Source organism: Falco biarmicus, chromosome 1, assembly GCF_023638135.1.
Source record: "Falco biarmicus isolate bFalBia1 chromosome 1, bFalBia1.pri, whole genome shotgun sequence".
NCBI classification, from domain to species: domain Eukaryota; kingdom Metazoa; phylum Chordata; class Aves; order Falconiformes; family Falconidae; genus Falco; species Falco biarmicus.
The window spans coordinates 16,086,397-16,106,720 of NC_079288.1; the positions used below are offsets into that span (position 1 = coordinate 16,086,397).

Consider the following 20,324-nt stretch of genomic DNA (forward strand, 5'->3'; position numbering starts at 1 on the left):
TGTGTCTCGGCTGTGTGCTCCGAGCCAGCGCTGGTGCCTCTGCCAATGGGCGGGTGGGCTGGAGCCCTCGGTGCTGCCTGGCTGTCAGAGCTGGAGCCCGGGGCTCCGCAGGCAGCTCGGGGAGGCCTTGGTGCTGGGCTTTGCCCAGGTATTTGAGGGCGTGTTGGAGGAAGAGGCAAGAAGATGGACAAGGAACTGTTTGGCCATGCTGAGGCTGTGCACTGAGGGTGAGGGAGAAAATCCTACATTTTAACAGCTTAAAAACCATAAACCATCAAATTGATTCAGAAGCTGCCTGGCTTTCTGCAATCAGAGGGAACCTACAATAACATTTCTTGAAGTCATTTTGTCTAACCTGTTAAACTGGTCATATTTAAAAAAAGCACTTTGCTACTAAATGTTATGGGAAGCCGTGATTCATGGTCCTGCTGAGCCATTTCCGTCTGGCAGGGACGTTATTAAAGGCAGCCCGCACCATGCCACCGCAGCAGGCTGCAGCCCTGCAGGACACTGCGCTGGACGGCTCCTTGGCCGGGCACCGAGCGGGAGGGATGCTTGGAGACCCCCCTTGCTTCAGAGACTTTTGTTTAATGGGGCACAAATCAAAATAGTTTAGATGTTGCTTTCCCTGCCATGATGCTTTCCCTTAACTTTTGGAGAGGATTATAAATTGATATGCAGTATCAGAGCACTTTACGGGAGAGGTCTTGCCGACGATTTAGTGTGGCAGCTTTTCCATTTGTCTGCGCGGGGCGGGCAGCTCGCCGAAGCCTCCCCCCGAGCGCGGGCTGTAAGGCACACACGTGTCCCTGCCTGTAAGGCACACACGTGTCCCTGCCACAGTGGCCGGCAAGCACGGCTCTGCAGGGCGGTCGAGGGGCTTGTCTCGGCAGCTGTGGCATTTGGCATTTGCTGCTCTGTGCCACCAGCGTACTGAGAGCCCCTCCCTGGGGTCTGGGGGCCTGGTGGGGGCTGTAGGATGTGGAGCCTGTGGCCCCCAAAGCCACAGCAGAGATGGGGAGGGGACATGGGGGAGGCGGCAGGTGCGAGCTGCTCCTTCCCTCCAGGAGGTGTTTGGGAGCGCTCAGGTGAAGTATTTCTGCTGTGTGGTTTTAAACTAGGTTTTGTTGGCTTAGCTGGGTGTGTTTGTGCAGAAGGTTTTGGCAGGACTCTGGCCACTGCTGTTTTGACCTCAGAAGAGCCTCTTAATCTTTTAGCACGCCAATGTTATTGCTTCCCCAGGGTATTTTTTCAACTTGTTTAAGGCAGTTTTGCTACTGATGAAAAAAACCAAAGAAAAAAGAAAAGACACTGTCGAATGAGGAGGTCTTGGTGCATTTACCACTGTGGGTGGGCTTTAAAGGAGTTGAGAGCAGAATTAAGACATTTACCTGGCCTCTTCCGATCATGCCAATGGCTGTGATCATACCAGCACTATATATAGATACAGGCGTACTTGGAGACTGTGGAGCAAACTGCAATCCAAGATAAATGTGACATTTTATGGCACTTAGAGTGCTGCCATAGAAAGTGTCCTGTGCTGCCTGCCAAGTTAGGAAGGTCACACGTGTTCTTTCTTCCTTTAAATTGTCGCCTTGTCCTACCTGCATGCCCCACCTGCATGCCAAAACCTGCTGCACTTTGTGTTTGCATTGTAATGTGGCCGTTTCAGAGTGCTGCTTCTTTTGTTTCTCTATTGATTAGTAGCTGATCCATACAGAGAGGTCTGTACTGTTCCTATGATTTAAACTTTAACAGTTTCATTAACTGTCAAGTACCTTTAGAGCAAAGGAATCCCATATTTTAACTCCCTTCTCCTTGCCAGTATAAGATTTGTGGAAGGAGACTTCTTTTTCCGAGAAATAAATAAATAAAGCCCCAGCTTTCTGAAAAACCCTGAGGCCTCAAGATCTGACTAGGAAAGAAAGAAAACCATTCCAAGATATTTAATTGTACAGGGGGCTTACAGGATTGATCGAGAGCTTAGCTTTTTACAATAGTCCAGTGAATAAGAAATGCTCCTGACAAACGATCGATGATGGGATAATCACTCTTTATCCCCCCCTCCTCATTGTTACCTTCTTTCTTCCAGGAGAACAGGGTTCAGAAGTCAAAAATCTTTATAGACGCTGCTTTTAAATTAAGCAGAAAATAGACATTGACATATTTGTTAATCTCACCTAAATCATTACTGGGCCTGGCTGGTTTGACTGTACACCGTGAGTGTGGCAGACAGGCCAGAATACATGAGCGTTACTGGCTTAAGTGCATGCATTGCCATTTAAAACAGGGAGGTGTGGGAGCCTGTGAGTTCAACGTGGATAAATATAGATAATTTTTTATTCTGAAGGTTATAAGAGTAGCTTCTCTTAATTAAAACCTTCTTAGTAGCATTTGAAAGGTTAGGTAACATTTATATTGGTAGGCATATAAAAACATTCCTCCCCTAGCAAGAACCGTTGTGTGGCTGGCCTGTGGCTTGGAAGTGTGTGTGTGTGTGTGTGTGTGTTCAGACCCGTTCTGGCTTGGAAGAGAAACTCCGGAAGGAAAAGGCAACATAGGTCATGCATTAATATCTGATGTTCATGCTTCGAAGCCTGTGATGGACTTCCCTTGCGTGAGCTTCTCCCGTCACTCTCTGTGCGCTCGTTTGTACTTTTGGCCCCCAGGAACTCTGGTTCACTGTCCCACTGTCAGATTTTGACTGTGTTCCCTGTTGCTGGGGTTTTTGTAAAGCTGCTGCCTGATAATTTCACGTGGTCTTGTTGGGAGGGACTCGGATTGTTCTGGCTGCCTGCTGCCGTTCCAGAGCCTGCTGCTGCCGGGCTGGCTGGTGGCCGCGGGGCTGCTGAGGACCCCGCTGCTCTGCTGTCCTCCTGCCTCTCCCCAGCCACTGCCTTGCACCTCGCCCACCTGCAAGCCTGGCAGCTTAGCTACAGGTGTTGATCTAATGGTACATGCTGCATTTAATCCCGCTGACATTCCTTGCAAACAGTAAAGACTAAAACAAAAAAACCAACTTGGTGTTGTTCACACGCCACAAAATGCAGTCCTGGGACTCAGGCTACGAGATAACAAGAGCAGGAGCCTTGTCCTCTGGCTCAGTCACTGCACCAGCTTTTGTTCCAGGTTCTCCCATTGACGACTTGTGCTGCCCAGTTTTTTTGTTTTATATCTCAGTTCTGCACACCGAAGGCGCAGTCACGCTTGCCTGTCTCGCAGGCGCATGGGTGGTTATATTAACATTTGAATGGAAGGTGCCAGTAGGACAGTTCAATGTTACAACCCACCCAACCCACCGGTGCTTGGAGCAAGACTCGTCCATGACCCGACTTCAGATTGCCGGCGACCTCGGCTTCAAAAGGGGAGGTGGGCTGGGAGGCAGCTGGCTCGGGGGCCGTGAACTTGCCACCAGAGCTTCTGGTGTGGGTGGGAGGTTAAAAAATGGCACAATTCAGCAGTCTCCAGTACCATATAATTTGGCTCAGATTGCAATCTTTGCTTAAATTGAACTAAGATTGGCTGTAAATACTCTGCCTCTGCAGAAGGACCTCTGGCATGTGTTGGTGAGGCAGTGTAGGGGAAGCATCAACCTTCTTCTGGGCCAACTTTGACCTGGTGTAAATTACTGCAGGCCAGCAAGAGTTGCACTTAGGGTTTCACTCCCTGTGGCTTGTTAGAAGGAGAAGAGGGGATTTATACATCCTTGGTTTCATAAAGGGGCAGCTGGGGGCAGGAGCACCTTGCAGCAGCGGCTGTGACGTGCCTCCACAGTGCCGTGTGTTTCCCGTTGCCTAACTCAGCCTGGGCCAGGCAATTCCGAAATGAATCAGAAGCTGTTTAATGCATGGGGTTTTTTTAATCAAAATTAATGTTATCTGAGCTGAATGTTTTAAAAGAAATTAAAAATTAACTCCATGGGACATGATCTTCTTGACACAGTTTTATTCTTGTCCGGCATGTTAGTCTGTGATTGAGACTAGTGCATAAACGGAACGTGAGCAGTTCTGGTGTCTCTAGTGTAACTTGTGTTTTCCTTAATGAGGCAGCGGCTCTCACAGCCACTGGCAGGAACCAGCCTGCAGGAAAACATGAAATTGTGTAGGTGGTTTTACATTGTCCATGTTTCTTGCTAAATGAACTGCATGTTGGGACATTATTCTTTTTTAGGAGTAAGTCCAGTAAATGTCACTTAATTGATGGCTCAGCTCATTGGCATTCAAATGGAATAGAGTTTCCATGGTGAAAACTCCTTTGAAGCTCTTGCCTGAATATCGGCAGCAGGAAATCGGGGCTGGAACACTTCTGTTTGACTCGGACTGCTTGGCATTGCTGGGAGCTGATGGTCTGGTGGTTGTCCTGGCCGATGCAGTCTGGATTTCACCTGTACACAGAAACACAAAAAACCTCCGTTCTCCCTCTGGACCGTGCAGAGCTGCTCACCTTTCCCCCGTGCAGCAGCCCTTTGTACGCCCTTCTGCTTTCCCCCACCCCGGGTCTCTGACGTGTGGCTGTGCCTGTTGCAGGTACCCCTGAGCTGAGCCCTGCTGACCGAAAAGAGCTGGAGACCAAGCTGAAGGAGCGGGAGGAATTCCTGAGCCCCATCTACCACCAGGTAGCCATGCAGTTTGCCGACTTGCACGACACGCCCGGCCGGATGCAGGAGAAGGGTGTCATAACGGTGAGTACGGCCCAGCTGCCCCGGGGATGTCGCTGGAGGGTTCGATGCCTGGGAAGCGGCAGTTGCCAGTGGGGCTGGAGGCAGCTTGCGGGCCTGCAGATAAACCCCTGCCTCGGTGACTCTTGCCACAGGAGCAAACCCTCTTCACCCACAAGCTGTTTTCTGGTCCCGGGACACAAGCACATCGTGTTTTCTAGCACCTTGACCTGATCACTGTCCATTGAGACATTTTCTGGGCTTCACCAGTAGCTCATTAGCGACCACATCCAAGCACGCTGCAGCCTGTCCTGGCAGAGGGGGAAGACGGGGACGGTGGTGACCTGTGCCCTTGGGGACCCTCGCTGACGGGAGGGCCGTGGTGGCATGGCTGAAGGGCAGCTCTCATGTCAGGCTTTGAAACCTGGCTGAACAGATCTCCCTAGTTCCCTCTCCCCTTGGATGCGAGTGCCTTGGGCTTTGCTGCTCATCTGGGCAGCTGCATCTCTTTTTGCAGAAGGGAGCAGGCTCTGGGAGACAAAGAGGCTGATGGATGTAGCTTCTGGTGGCGGAATGGCATGACAGGGTAGAAGTCTCCGAAGCTCAGACATGGCATCTTTGTATTTCTCTTGTGGAAGTGGTATAACTAAGTGTATAATGAGTACAAGCCTTTTTTTTTGCCGTAGGGAACAAGGTGTACCTAGTTCTCCACATAAATGTCCCTCACTCATTTCTCCTTCTCCACTTATGTCTTGGGCAGGACATTCTAGACTGGAAAACTTCCCGTACCTTCTTCTACTGGAGATTAAGACGCCTTCTTCTAGAAGATGTGGTAAAAAAGAAGATCCATGATGCCAATCCTGAGCTGACTGACGGGCAGATCCAGGCTATGCTGAGACGCTGGTTTGTGGAGGTTGAAGGGACAGTGAAGGTAAATGAAAAAGCAGATTCCTCGAGGCTCTCCTGGGCTTATGTTCAGTGAAGCTCTCCCAGGTGGAGTCTGATCTCCTGTTTTTAATTGTAATGTCTACAAACGTTTTAGGCGATGAAAGAGATCTAGTGGGTGATGTTCCAGGCCATGGATGGTTTTATGGGGACACTTTTTACAGCAGGCCAGAAAAGCTAAATAGCCTTTTTCCCCAAGCATGTACCACCATTGATAGGAAAATGTGAGCATCTTACAAACACAAGCAGCTTGCTCAGCAGAGCGAGGCAGGGCAGCGTGTGGGAAGGCAGCTGTGCAGAGGTGCTGCTGTCTGGCGGCAGAAATCCCAGGGGTCACACCACATGCTCCATGTACCAGCCCTGAATATCTCCATCCCCTTGTTTCTGCGTGCAGCGTGCCTCAGATACCACTGCGGAGCTGCTCGCGGTTATGGAGGCTGCTGCGGAGGAGCTGTCCTAGCTGTGCTGACAGTCGCTCCCCCCCTGTGATGCGAAAGCAGGATTTTTATTGCATTTATAATTATGCTTTCTTACTGAACGATAGCCTCAGTCCTGCTCTGTCCCGCTGACACCAGAAGGGTGTGGAGGTTCACTGCCTGTACCCAGGTGTTTCGCCTGGCAGGTGCAGTCAGCCTGGCTCACCCGCCTGTCCAGCTGCTGCAGAGCAGCGTGCGGCCGGGCTGCCCCCGCTCCCGGGCTGCCCTCGCCTGCCTTCCCGTTCCCTGAGCCTAGGGATGGTGGGGACAGGTCTGGGGACACTGGGGACAGATCGCAGGAGCCTGGCGACTTGGCCCGGGGGGCCTCTGCGGTTCCTGCCCACCCCCGGGTTGCGCAGGGCAGGGAGCTGGGGGCTCTGCCTGCCAGGGCCTGGGGTGGGCGGTCGCACACGCCTCATCCGATAGCTGTGTTGAGGATTTCCTGGGTTTAATTGTGCTCGAACTGGGAAGCTGGCAATCTCTGAAGAGCGATCTCTGGAGCTGCTCTTAGGTTGTTTTTGTCACAGTCCTCCAATCTGAGTTCTTTATTTTATTTTTTTTATTCTATTTTTAAAGTCACAAACACTCAGGGGTTCCAGAAAAGAGGGAGCAGTGTTCTCTGGAGGGCAGCAGGCTTTCCAAGGTAGTGTCTGAGCGTCTTTAAAAGCGGGCATCTCGTTAGCTAATACATTACACCAATCAAGGAGAGTTATCTTAAGCCACAATTAATCTGCTCCCTGGCATATGTTGATAGGAAAGCATCATGCTGTTTCTTAATTAAAAGCAAACGGATTAAAAATGATTAATAAGAGTATTAAATATTCTCCTAAACTAAAAGCTTTGGGATTCTTGGGTAAATCTAGCTTTACGCAGGTCTGCAACTGTAAGGCTGCTTCTTGGGGTTTTTTTTTCCCTTCCCTGAAATCTTCCTAAGTGCCCTACTTTGTATGCAGGGAGCATTGCTGTCGTGTCTAGGGGCAGAAGCAAGGAGCAAAACCTAACGAGTTTCAAATAATAATAAGGAAAAACAATGAAATAAGCAAAATCTTGAGGTTGAAGTGACATCACTGTTCTAAGACAATCATATATACCTGATGTTCAAGGAAAAAAAAATTATCCTGGCTTCTTTTTAAAGTGTCTCAGGCAGGAGCGGGGCTGGGGGCTGGAATAGGGTCTGCGCTTGGGGCTTCCCCACGGCAGGGCTGGCTGTCACCCCTGCGTGCAGAAACACCTTCGCCAACACAGGGAAGGAGCGCGGCTTGTGAGAGTCCCAGGGACGAGGGAACAGTTTCTTGGACTCCAGTAACTGCATATATCAATACAGGGTCAGCAGTGAGGAGGCCGATGAGTGCGAGTGCCGCCTTTGCACGCCTCGGCTATGGGCAGGGACGGGGGAGCTGAGCGCTGGGAGGGCGCAGCCAGCTGAACTCGTCCCCTGCAGTGAAGCAGCTGTGGTAGGGGAGGGATGCTGCTGGGTGCAAACACCCATCGTCTGCTTCTGCCCCCACTCCCTGGCCGGCCCCTGCACTCACTCGCAGTTGGACAGAGCTGGGCGCGAGGTGTTCAGGGTTCCCAGGGGAGCAGTGGGTGCTCTGCTGCCCGCAGCTACTGGGGTCTGCAGCCCTGCCGGGAGGGCACCCACGCAGCCCCACCGAGTTGCTGCACCAAGCTCATTGTCATTCCGACTTTGACTTCGTTAGTGATAACAGAGAAGGATAGTGCACCTTTAAATGACGAGCTTTGTGTTTAATTACCCAAATAAAATGACATAAATATGAATGAGTCCTAATGGCGGTACTTGCTTTTCCGGAAACCATTAACAAAACGATTCTTAAATGATTTGTAAAGAAAATGAGAGGAGAAGAGAGGAGCGAGAAGGCTATTAGGCGTCTAACATACTCCTGAATTATTATGTAGTCAACTACCTAGCAAATATCAGGTGAAATGATCTTGCAAAAGGGAAAAAAAAGGGGGGGGGGGGTGTTGCCAGGGCTTTTCAGGGATGTGGACACCCGACCCCCTCTGCTGTGCACGCACCTGCTGAAGGGGCTGGTTGGCTTCTGGGCTGGATCAGGGATCCCCGGACCGCTGAGGGACACCAACACCGGCACGGTCTTTAGGCGACAGGCACTCGTGGGGCCCCGTGACAGCTTAGCACTGCCAGAGGCCCCCGATCGATCGATCGGCGGGTCACTGAGCACCCCTGCCCTGCCCTTGCCTCAGGGTCGGTTGTGTTTCAGAGGGAAACGGGATTTTAGGTGGGACAGCTGCTGCGGCCGATGCAGCCAGTGTGGCGGCAGGCACTGCCTTAGTCACATTTGTGGCAGGAGATGCAAAAGAAATCTATCATCTTTTGACTTTTGCTAATTGTTAGTTGTGTTTATAAAAGCCACACACGTTGGGAAAACCACGGAGGGCTGCCAGCTAAACGTTTTACCCACAGCTGCCAATAATTGTGAGTTAAATTTTGGGACCAGTGTGTGGGGAGTGGGAGCGAGCTGCGGCGGTGGCTGACACGTGTGGTTTGTCGCAGGCGTACTTATGGGACAGCAACAAGGACCTGGTGGAGTGGCTGGAAAAACAGCTCACGGAGGAAGAAGGCGTTCGCTCCGTTGTGGATGAAAACATCAAATACATCTCACGGGACTACATCCTCAAGCAGATCCGGAGGTAAGGCAGCCGCCTGCGCTCTGCCCTGCCGAGCAAGGATCGCAGGAAGTTCAGCCTCTGCTCTTGGCCACGGCTGAGGGCAGTGGCTCAGTCAGTGCCGCACTCGCTGGCCTTTCTGGGTGGCAAACACGTACGGCGTGTGTGGAAATGCAGTTTCCTTTGGAAATACAAATACAGGGGCGAACGTGGAGCTCCTGTGAAACAGGGGTTTGTACACAGGCCACATCTCCTGCTCCCCTTGTGCAGGCTGTGGTGCTGCTGCGTGCGGGTGCCTCAGCAGAACCACAGCCGGGCAGCCGGAGACCTAATCCCACCGTAGCCGCACTGCCCTGGCAGTGCCACCCTTTGCTGGGACAGGGGCCGTGAAGAGCCAGGACACAGGACTTTCTGCATGCAGCAAGGCGAGAAAGCCAAGCTCAGAGCGATGCTGCCGCTGCCAGAGCGGTGTTAACCACACACGGCCACAGTGCCCTTACGGCTGTCTTTATTTCTTGTCTAACCCCAGACTCCCCATGCAAGCTACCTGGTTTCTGCTGTGCTCAGTGACATAAAATGCCCAGTTCCCTTTGACTGCTGGTTAGAACTACACCAAGTAACCCCCAAAGTACTAAAAACGTTGGATGAGTACCTGTTCCTCCTGCCTGCAGTTCCTGTGCAACTTGCACAGGCTGGCTAAGCTTCGTGAGCCAAATGCTTTGCTAGACTTGAACAGATCTAATTTTGATAATTTCTATGTCTTAAACTGGAGGTCTCAGGCAAAGCTGCTTTCAGAGAGAGCTGGGGAGGGCACCAAACCGCAGAGTGAAGCTCCTGTGGTTTCCGTGTCCTGTCTCTGACTCCGTAGGGTGTCTCTTCCATCATTTCCACCATCCGTGTGTGCTGTAGCAGATGCAGTTCCGCAGCATCTGCAAGGGGCAGATGTGGGGGCTCTTGGCAGCCTCTGGAGGGCTGCTGGGGGGGCTCGGGGCACGCTCCAGAGCCCCTGCCCCCCCTGCATCTGCCCTGGGTCCAGGTGGGCTGTTTCAGCCTCCGTGCGTGTCCCAGCAGGTCTGCCACCAGCACATTAAGCGGCGTGAAGGGCCCCCAAGCGAGCACCGCCCTTGTGCTGCTCATTCAGCTCGTGCAAGCGCCCACCGCCTCGGCCAGGCTCCCTTACAGCCCCCGTGTCAGCCCCCACCCCGGCCTGACGGGGACCTGTCGGACGCGCGGTGTGAGTGCCAGGGCTGCCGTCACTGAACTCTTGCCTCTTTCCAGCCTGATCCAGGCCAATCCAGAGGTTGCCATGGATTCCATAGTGCACATGACCCAGCATATATCACCCACCCAGCGAGCTGAGATCGTGCGGATCCTCTCCACAATGGACTCGCCTTCTTCAACGTAAGAGCATTGATTCCCCCCACTCCCCCTGCCCGGTACAGTGGAGGGAAAAAAAAAAAGCAGCTCAGAATTGCCCTTTGTCTGCTCGACTGTGACCACTGTACTGAGACGGGGAGGCTCAGGGAAATGCTGGAAGAGTGACATTTTTATTTTTCAAATCAGACTGACCAGAGGAAGTGTTTTCTTTGGCCAGGGACACGAGGAAAATGTATAAACACAAGCGCCTGCGGAATTGAGTTACAGCTGTCTAACTGTACCTTATTTATTTAACAAAGCGTGACTGGACCAATGCATCAGTTCGCTGTTGGGCTGCCACCCGAAAGCACTACAGCCAGGCAATGAAGGGCGCTCCGGCACCCTGAGGGCTTGGCACAGCAAAGCAGGGGCTCGTTTCAGTGACACCCCTGCGCCCTGCCTGCTTCTCTTTCGACACCTGCAGCGGCAGCTTTGTGCTGACAAGTGCCAATGTTTCCCCCTGCGAGAGCCCTGCTGCAGCCGAGGATGGGCTCTGCCTCCCAGCACCAGGTGGGAGCCCAGCATCCTCCTGCCTGGCAGCCTGTGGGTGAGTGGAGCCCACCACCGAGCCAGCCCGCTCGTCTGTCAGCCAGCGCTGACCGCTGTTGCAAACGTCTTGTTACTTAGTAGTAGAGGAAAAAGAGCACTGACAGTGGTGCGGGCAGGCAGGCTGCGGGGAAGGCTTCCCGGGACTGCGAAGGTGGTGGGGCAGGATGCTGGAGCCTGAGTCTCCACTGGCTTTGCCTTGGTGCCCAGTTCCTTTAGAACAGGTCAGTAACTTGTGTGCAAGGCCCCAGCAGGAGGCCTAGAAGGAGACCTGTGAAAGAGGAGACCAAAAGGTGGCTGTGGAGCCTTTCTGCTCTTCCTTCCCTGCTTGTTTTGAGGGTGACAGGCATGGTCAGCCCCACTGTCACATGCCGAATTGTGGCATCTTTTAGGTTGGAAAAGATGTTTAAGATCATCAAAGCCAAATTAACCCAGGACTGCCAAGCCCACCACTGCGCCACATCCACACGGCTTTTAAACGCCTCCCAGGATGGTGACCCCACCGTGTCCCCTGTGCCTGTACTTGGCCCCCCCTTCAGTGAAGAAATGTTTCCCCAAACCTCCCCCAGTGCAACCTGAGGCCGTTTCCTCTTGTCCTGTCGCTTGCCCCCTGGGAGAAGAGATGGGCACCCCCCTGCCCACAGCCCCCCGTCAGGCAGCTGCAGAGAGCGTATGGTCTTCATGCAAGTGCTGGTCCCTTTCATACGAGTAGGTAGCTGAAGCAGAAGCAGCCAGAGCCTGCCAAGGTAAGGGAGGGAAAGGACAAAGCAAACATCCCAGTGGGTTAGAACGTGAAAGGACATCCCTGTCCAATGCAGCTGAGCGAAGTTTTTCTCCGTTGCCCACCTCTGCCGCGGAGCTGGCTCCAGCAGCTGGGGAGGGGCTGCTGTTACCGTGCAGGAAGGTGGCAATATAAGAAAAGTTATTTCTGGTGCTCCCAGCCCAGCGGTCACCCTGCAGGCGGTCAGGAAGAGCTGGCTCCGGGGCAGGTAAGTGCAGCGCCAGCACTGAGCCAGGCTCCGGGCCGGAGGTGGGGCAGGGGCGTAGGTCGCCGCAGGCTGCCCCCAGCCTGGCTGCCCGATTTCTACACTTCTTTTATTTCCATGGGTATCCTGAATGAAATACCAGAGAGGGTGGAGCTCTGGAGGGAAGCACAGTCAGCCCCTAATACATAGATACTGTTATGGAACCTGCTTGGGGTCGTACTGGAGAGCTTACACCAATAATTGTCTTAAAGGTATTTCAGATGTTACAATTCCTCTTTTAGTACAGCACGAATCGGAAGGGACGTTTTTATGAGGATGAATTAATGATGACGCCAGTGCCTCACACCTGTACTGTCTCCTTCTGAAGCGCAGTGCAGCCGGAGGTGCAGCACTGGGGTCACTGCTCTCCTCCCCAGCGGCACGTGCAGCAGTGGTGCAGCCCTGCCCCGTGGAGCTCTCTCATCTGAAGGGCTGGCTTTTTCTTAATAGTTAAGAACCCTAATTTGATCTAAAAGACCTTTTTTCCCTACCAGAGCCCCCTGAACAACCCCCAAAGATGTTTTTATGCCCATGTGGCCTGCAGCAGGACACACAGGACAGAGAATGTGTCAGCCAGGCAGGACTGCTGGGAGGCATCGCGGCACAGGTGACATGTTGGGCTCCTCCTCTGCTGTCACCAGTATTTCCTATATGGTGGTGTCACAAGTCAGTCCCTTATCCAGGACATCCGCAGGTGTTACGGGAAACGTCCCAGTGCCCACGGGTCTGTCCTTCTGCCTGGGGGGGGAGCTGTCGCTGCCGAGAGCAAACCCCTCTGGTCAGTGTTACAGGCGCTGGGTCAGGCTCCACTTCATACTGGGGTAAAGGAGCTCCAAAAACCAGCCGCTGGGTAACAGCCGTGCTGGCCTGGGGTCCCAGTGCGGCTCGAGCCCTGGGGAGCCCCGCAGAGGGCCGGGCCTGCAGGAACGCCTGGCACCGGCACCGGCTGATGTCCCAGCCCTTCCCCCCAGCCCCGGCGCCGCAGGCGTGTGGGTCTGTTGCCCAGCGGGGCAGGGGTGGTGCAGAAACTGCCCTCGGTACACACAGTTCTCGCTGGTGCTGAAGTATTTCACTTACCTCAATTTCTTTTAATAAAAAGAATGAATTACAGCTCTGTTGTGGGGAGTGGAAATCTGTCACCCCTTGTCCCGAGCACCCCTTGGGGAGCGCTGCTTTTCCTTAAGGCCAGAAGGAGTTTTTATGGCATCGCTTGAATGAGGGCCGGTGGCTGCCGGGAGGATGGAGCCGAAGGCCCCCGTGTGCCCTCACGGGAGCTGCTTGAGCCCATCACAGCCTGCTCCTGCCCGTGGTCAGGCTCAGGGAATTTTGTAATAAACTTCCTGAGCTGCGACCTGACAGGGCACAGCCCATCCCGACACCTCGCCCAGCCAGAGGAAAGCAGTCTGTGTACAAACTGCGCACAAGTACTCGCTGTTCGCCAAGTTTCCTCGTGCCCACCCTGTGTCCTAGGCGGCAGGAGGGGCCGGCCGGCCGGCGCTAAGCTGGGGCAGAAGGACCAGCTCCTCGTCCCTTCGCAGGCTCCAGTCTCTGCCCAATGCTCCGGGTGTAACTCCCACCCATGGCTGCCATCCCGGAGAGCTGGCAGCAGGTCCTGTTCCTCTGGCACAGATGTATTGTTGTCGTTCAGTCATTGCAGCACCTGAATCAAACAGAAAGGGAAAAACCCAGCCCCAGCGACTGCCTCCGAGGGTGGTGGGAGAACGTCCCTGCCCCCTCTCCCTGGAGCGGGCGCGTAGGCAGCGACCTGCTTGGCAGGAGCCCACTGGGAAGGAGGAACTGCCAGGACCCTTGGGTGAAGGGTGTCCCCTGCCAACCTGGGAGCTCGGGAAACATAAACACCTTTCAGGAGTTCCCCACGTTAATAGTGCAACACCTGAAACGGGGGCGCGTTGGCAAACACAATGCCAGCAGTTATTTTTCACGTATTTCTCAAACCAGAATCCTGACAGTTAAAAACTGGGGGGTGGGGGGATGGACCCTACTGAACTCCAGAAATGCATTTAAAACTCTTTAGCCTAAAATATCTACATATTAAAATGCCAAGAAAAGAAGTACCAAAGCTGTAAGCTCTCAAAAGCCCAAGATCAAAGTGCCATCATCTTTTAATGTAAACCTTTTGTTGCATCAACAGTCTTAAGAGGGATGAGAGACATCAAAATAAAAACTGAGACAAACTGTGGCTTTGTAGCTGTTTTTTGTTTTAGTCTCTTCTCTCAATTTGGGCCATGAAATAGGTCAGCTCCATTACTGATCAGCCTTCCCACAAATATTTAAAACAAATTGAATTGCACACCCAATACCCATCACAATTACGCCAGGCACAATAACTAAATTAGCAATTCAACAAAATAATTGGAAATGCGATTCTCTCTATTCCACAGCCTCCCTCAGGGGTTTGGCCGATCTATGGGGGGAAAACTCTGCTTTACTAATTCTGCAGCTAATTAGAGACACACTTGTAAATGAAGTTGTTTGTCTGAAAGTTGAAATTCTTTGCTATTGTGGGACTGGGGGGGGGGGAGAGGATTATCACAACCCCCTGCCCCTCCCGCATCGCACACGTAATTCCCCAGTACACCTTCTAGTTGCTGTGCAATGGTTCACAAAGGTATAATGCCCATTTGTGTAGGTACTAATTAGCAGCTGTATCATGAATTAATAAAGAATTAATATTCTACTGGGGTGGGGGAAATATCTCACTTGCTGTTAATTGGCAGCATTAGGAAAACTTAGTACAAATCATCCTGGTTATCTGTGCCCTTATTAAACAGCACTCAGAGCTGCTGACCGTGCCACGATGCCGGGCACGCTCGTGCTGGACCTGCCCAGCAGGGATGGGGACGGGGATGGGGACGGAACTGGGTGAGCAGAGCCTGCCCCAGTTCAACCAGACCGGGGATGCTGGTGTGTAATGCACAGTGCAGCCCCTTCCCTGGCCGTCCTGCGTCGCAGGGGGCTGCGAGGTGCCCATGGCCACGGCTGCGCGCGAGGGCAGAGCTGCCAGACGGGCACGTCCCCGCTGGAGCCTCTCAGTCCCCGCTGGAGCCTCTCCGGGCGGTGGCTCTGATGAGCTGTTACTGGGGGATTACACAGGCTGCACTTTCTCCTGCAGCATATTCAAATCCAGGCGAGGGACCATTTTCATGCCAGGAATAAAGCGCTGCCCTTACCAGCAAGGTCAGCAGATGAAACGGGGCCTCATAAGCTGACGCTGCCGGCCCAGGTTCTCCCCGTGTATCACACTACCCAGGTGGTGGCGGGGGGATGGCAGGGAGGAAAGCCTGCTTAAACACTGATAAGTAAATTTAAAAGCATGCTTAGTAGGGCTTTGACTCTTATCTCTTCAAACAATACAAACGAGAAGTTATCACATTTAAAGTGTTTCATATTACCCTTTTAACATTACATCCAGCTCTCTCTCAAAAAAAAAAGGGGGGGGGTGGGGGAGGGGAGAGAATCGAGTGCCCTGGGTGCTACAACTTTAAAGGACACAGAAGTCACACTGGAAAGGGGTGGCAGCATGTGCCACAGCCACAACGAGAGGCCAGCCAACTTGCCAGCACAGCACACCCCAAAGCAGGGAAGGGCCACGGTGCTCTCTGCTAGACAGCCTTAATGCTCGCGCCGACAGTGCGAGCAGCATGAAGCCATTCCACCGGCAGAAATTTTGGAAGCAGCTAATTTACTCCCCTTGATGCCTTTCAGAATTGTGGTTCTTAAACCATGAGATTTTAATGCTGCTGAAGACCACACAGCTTTGCTGCCGCCCAGAAAGTAAGCGGAGGGGACGCACGCCTTGGGTCTCGGCGGGAGGCCCGTGCCAATACAGCAAGGTGGAAGGTGCCACCATGTTGTGCCAGTTCCTGCCTGTTGCTGGGGAGCCGGAATTCACAGCGGGGAGGGGACAGAACGTGACATTGCCAGGGTTTGCCATGGGAGATGGTTACATCCTGAGGACCACAACAGCTGGGGAGGCCCGTGGGGGTGGCCCGCTGCACTGGAGCAGCCCACTGACAAGCATCACACAACTAAACCAATTGGCTCGCTAATGAACACAGGGTCGTTCAACATACCTGGTACAGATGTGTCAAAACCCAGCCCTTCCCCGCGGCCAGGGATCCTCCGGGCCCTTCTCCCACAGCTCCCCAGTGGTGCTTTGCCTGTGCCTCTCGCAGCTTGCGTGAGCTTCATGGGAGGGATGAGCATCGCTGCTGGGCTCCTTGCTGTACGTAAGGTCATCAGTGGGATCCTGAAATAGAAAAGGTAGCAGAGAGGAGTCAACAGTGACATTTAGTGTGTTTCTGCCTGGCAAACTTTGACCAGAGAGCTGCGAGCTGGAGGGGGACAGGAGAAATCAATGCACTTCCCTGAGAACTGCTTTGCTGCAAGCGAGTATAAAGATTTATTCATCCATGATATGTATGTTTTCCACACAAAGTCAATACTCACCTTGGCACTTATTTTATAAAGCCAAGAAAAATGCTACATTCTTCCACAGGGCAGGGAGCCTGCCCTCCGCGGCCGCCTCTCCCCGCATCAACTGAGAGGGCCAAGGACCAGCACCAGTGAGGAAAGGAAAAAGAAAATCTGTGACGGCTTCATGGTGCCGGCAGCTCCTGGCACAGGCAAAAACCCAGGTAGTGCTCGGGCACACTGGTCGGAGGCGCTGGGTCCAACGACGTTGTCACACTTTTTCTTCCCTGCTTTACAAAAAAAAAAAAAAAAAAAAAAAAAATCAGAGGCCCCAGAGTAGCGCACAGCCCCCCTGCCCAAAGGAGTATTTCTGTGCCTGGTGACTGGCCCCTCACGCTGCACAGCTGGCCCCGCGCTGCTCTGTGCAGGGGTGGTGGCACCCAGCCACAGGTGCGCTTCTTTTTCTGCTTTTAAACCCAGGGATTTTTTTTCACACACCAACCGCTGTTGAGGCCAAGTCTCTGCAGCCGAGCCAGCTCTCCCTTGCTGTGGCAGACTGTGCTCCACACAGTGTTGAAGGTGTTGGGAAGGTATTTACTGGAAGCAGGTGACCAGAAGGGAGACTTAAATCTGTACTGGTGGAGCACAAAAATGATCAATTTCAGATCTGCAAACAGCTCTAGGGACACAGTGAAGCACAACACCACAGCTACAAAGTCTTCTAAAGGAAAAGAAGGATAAAACTGTGTTACAACACGCACCGTTTCAAGCAGAGGCAGGACCAGGGAGCAGCACGGCAGGTGCAGAGGGAAAGGGGCCATCGCCGGTGGGACTGTCTGCTCCTGCATGCTGGGCCTCGCCTGCTGGGACGCACGGGTCCTGGAGTGGGCTTCTCTCCCTGTGATCTAACCTGTCACATACTTAAAAACAGAGTATTTTTATTTAAGCTTAATAAGAAAAAAATTACTAAAAAAACGTAAGGTCTAGTTGCCCACTGAAGCTGGTAGGCTGCAACTTACATGCAAGGGAAAAAACAACCAAAAAAACCCCCTTTGGCTTACTATGAAGTTCAGAAATGGGGATTTTCAGTGGTTGAACAAAAATGTCAGTACTATTGCAAACCTTAACATTTTTGTGACATGCGATGGGTGTCACCAAGACACCCCCAGGCTCAGTCGCAGCTGCCCTGTGCCCGTGGGAAGCAGCTCAGTGGTGACAAGCCCACAGCACCCCACACGCCACGAGTGGGCCCTGGGGAGGGGGTCTCCTCTCACCAGCACCCCGACAGCCGTGAAATCGCTGTACCAAGTCTGACCAGGTCTGCAGCCCCTGGTACGTCAGCTCCAGCTGCACAAGAGATTTCCAGGCCCATCCTGCTGCGCTCCTGCCTCTCCGGCTTTAAAACTCCCCGCGTTTTGGCTGCTCGCTGCCTGCTCTGCTGCTGCTGGTGCAGCTCCGGCTCTGTGCAAAGAGACGTCAGGTCAGTAACACCGGTGGGGCTCAGAGAGGCCGTGGCTGCCGGCACCTTTGCTGTGCTCACCACACGTGGACAATCAGGTTACAAAGCATTTTAATTAGATCGCGCAAAACACAAACCAAAGCCAGCGCCCTGCGCGTAGTCACAAGCAATGGGCATCGTATACACGTATATACGCACATATTACTTACACAAGATAACCTCCATTTCAGATTGATCACAGCAGGCTAACAAATTCCCCTTACGGGGATTTAACTTCCACCTTCTGACCTTTGGATGCAAAAACCCCACAAAACCCCCAAGTGAGCCATCTCCTCCGGCCAGTTTTACATTTGTGCTCGCATCCTTCATCTGCGTGTCATGGTGATGGTGCAGACAGGACGGCTCAGTCATGATCAGCAGAAATAATTAAGTGTACAGGATCAATGCTGGACTGAAAAATTCACCAATATCATCTAATTGCAGAAATATCCCCAGACGTACCCCCGTGCTGTGCTCATCGCCAGTCAGCAAATGTCCCTGTGTGCAGGGAGCGCTCATTCAGAAACGGGAGCGTGAACTGGGAGCTCTGGCTGGCTGCAAGGGAGAGCACCTTTTCTCTGTTTTAAGGCCATGTTAATTATGTAAATGACATTTAAATCCTCTTGACTCGGTGAAAAATAAAGTCACACATTCCAGATATGCAGCCGACGACCAGAACAGCATGCTTAAACACTCCCCTCCCCTCCCCGCCCCCATCCCCAATCCCCCAAATAAAAATCTCTAAGGATTTAATACAAACGTGGGTGACCTGATTGCAGGGGGGGCTGGTGGTCCCTGCTGGTCTGAATTGCGTGTCCCTCCCCCCGGGTAGAACGCTGTGCCCATGCTGAGCAGATTGCAAAATCAAGGTCAGGAATTTAAAGAGAATAGTTAAAAATGGATTGTCTTTGGCAGGAAGCAGGGTCCGTTTTAAAGCTAGTGAGGAGGGCGTTCAGCCAAGCTAAATGTCTGCCCCCCACTCTTCCTTCTGAGCCGCTGTGATTTAGCAGGAACCACATTTAATGTCCCCAGTGAGGTTTTTAGCAGCTGGAGGGACCTTGCTCTGGGTGCTCCCGGGCAGCTTTAGTGACCACACGAAGGCAGGGCTGGCCAGAGGAGATGCCACGAGACAGGGCAGCGTCCGGTGTGGTCCGTCCTGGTGCCAAGGCCTGGTGCTAATTCTGCTCGGGTTCTTCGGGACTCATGATTTTTCCAAACAGTGAACGATAAAGCTCCGTCCTGGGGAAAAGAGGAAGGAGGAGAGGGAAAAGTTACTTTTCAAGGTCAAAATGTAAGCAAGAGTCTGCCAGCAAAACCATCCACTCCTTAAAATGAAAAGGCCTTGTATAATTAAAAATGCATTCAACAATCTTTACTAATAAATACAAGCAAAGGGAAGAACTTGCGTAAGACCAATCACACTCGGTACAGAAATATGTAAATATTTCAGTGTGGCTGGATACCATATCTCTGGAGAATGAGGTTTTCTATAAGTTTGCCCTTTATAGACAGGCTCTTCAAGTAAGAAAACAAGATTGAATATTTTAATAGGATGTATGAGACCATGAAGAGGATTCAATCAGACAGTCTACGTGGGACTATAATTTAGTTTTCATACATTTTCTTGGACTTGACGGTACTTGAAAAACAATGAAAATGACCCAGCAACAAGATTCCAATTAATATCACATATGCAGCAATTCTGATAACAGGAGCAAGTTTCCCTTATGGAAAAAAAAATTAAAAAAAAGTGGGCTGATGTTATTTATCTTTAATTTTAGAACCACAGTAACCTGAGAAGAGAGATGGGAGAGAGCATTTTTATGAATCACACCTTTCTTAAAATCAAGGAAAAAGCGTCAGGAGAGCCTTGTTTTCTAAAGCAGCAGCCTGCCGTAAGGGGATGACACGCACAGGGCGCAGTGTGGTTCCACAGAGGACGGATTTTTCCTTCAGAGCACACCAACATCCACCAGGGTCATCACAGCAATAACCAAAGGAGCCCATCGCTGTGGGCCAGCACCTGGGAAAGCAGCAGAAGCCAGGCCAGAAGAACTGTCAGGACAGGCAGAGAAAATAAGACTTCTCCACCGCTCAAGAAGGAGTAGAGCACAGCTTCAAGGGGTGAGTCGCAGAGCTGACAGAGACACTGCGGGTTTGGCTGCCTCCTCGATTATGACCACAACAGGGACCACTCTCACTAGAGGCTCCTTTGGCGCCTCGCTCCCTCACAGATCAATAAAAGACGGCAACTGGTTTGAAAGCTGTCTGCCTCTTGCAGACGCTTCCACTGGAGAACGTTACCCGTCAGCCTTGTGAAAGAAGGAACTTGTAAGTTTTGAACAGTGATGGCACAAAACTGCCAGCCATTAATCCCAGGAAGACAAGGAACAAAGTACACGTTCGGGCAATGCAGGAGGATGGACAGATGTGCACGGACCACCGAGACAAGAAACCACTCTAATTCGCAGGGCCACATCACTTAAATTAATTTTCATTTAGAAGCTAATTAACCAATCAGCTGCTCTACCCTCAGAAAATGAGTCTGTGGTGAGGGATACGTCTCCTCACCTAACAAAATGGTCGACACCGTGTTTTGTGTGCAAAGCTCAGCCAAGGCTATGAAAACGCAACTGGAGTTTCTGTGCTACATCGGGAGCGTGCAGGCAGGTTTCTGCAAG

The 20,324-nt window shown here is 52.2% G+C and overlaps 2 protein-coding genes and 1 long non-coding RNA gene across 11 annotated transcripts in view; 1 reads left to right on the forward strand and 2 right to left on the reverse strand.

Annotated features, from left to right (window-relative positions):
• The window catches only part of ACACA (acetyl-CoA carboxylase alpha), a 148,072-nt gene extending 135,251 nt beyond the window's left edge, over window positions 1–12,821 (forward strand). For all 9 annotated transcript variants that reach the window (XM_056341575.1, XM_056341593.1, XM_056341568.1 and 6 more), the window contains 4 exons: window positions 4,527–4,681; window positions 5,418–5,588; window positions 8,612–8,748; window positions 10,003–12,821. In XM_056341575.1, the coding sequence (XP_056197550.1) occupies window positions 4,527–4,681; window positions 5,418–5,588; window positions 8,612–8,748; window positions 10,003–10,129 (590 nt within the window). In that variant the 3' untranslated portion in view covers window positions 10,130–12,821. The remainder of the gene's footprint in view (window positions 1–4,526; window positions 4,682–5,417; window positions 5,589–8,611; window positions 8,749–10,002) is intronic.
• LOC130150581 (uncharacterized) lies at window positions 12,777–16,175 on the reverse strand. The gene is made up of 2 exons (XR_008822285.1): window positions 15,806–16,175; window positions 12,777–13,371 (listed from the first exon to the last, which is right to left on the reverse strand). It is a non-coding gene; the product is annotated as an uncharacterized LOC130150581 (long non-coding RNA).
• Window positions 16,176–17,698: 1,523 nt separating this feature from the next.
• The window catches only part of AATF (apoptosis antagonizing transcription factor), a 55,596-nt gene continuing 52,970 nt past the window's right edge, over window positions 17,699–20,324 (reverse strand). Inside the window, exon 12 of the mRNA XM_056341630.1 lies at window positions 17,699–18,882. Within this exon, the coding sequence (XP_056197605.1) occupies window positions 18,819–18,882 (64 nt within the window). The 3' untranslated portion in view covers window positions 17,699–18,818. The remainder of the gene's footprint in view (window positions 18,883–20,324) is intronic.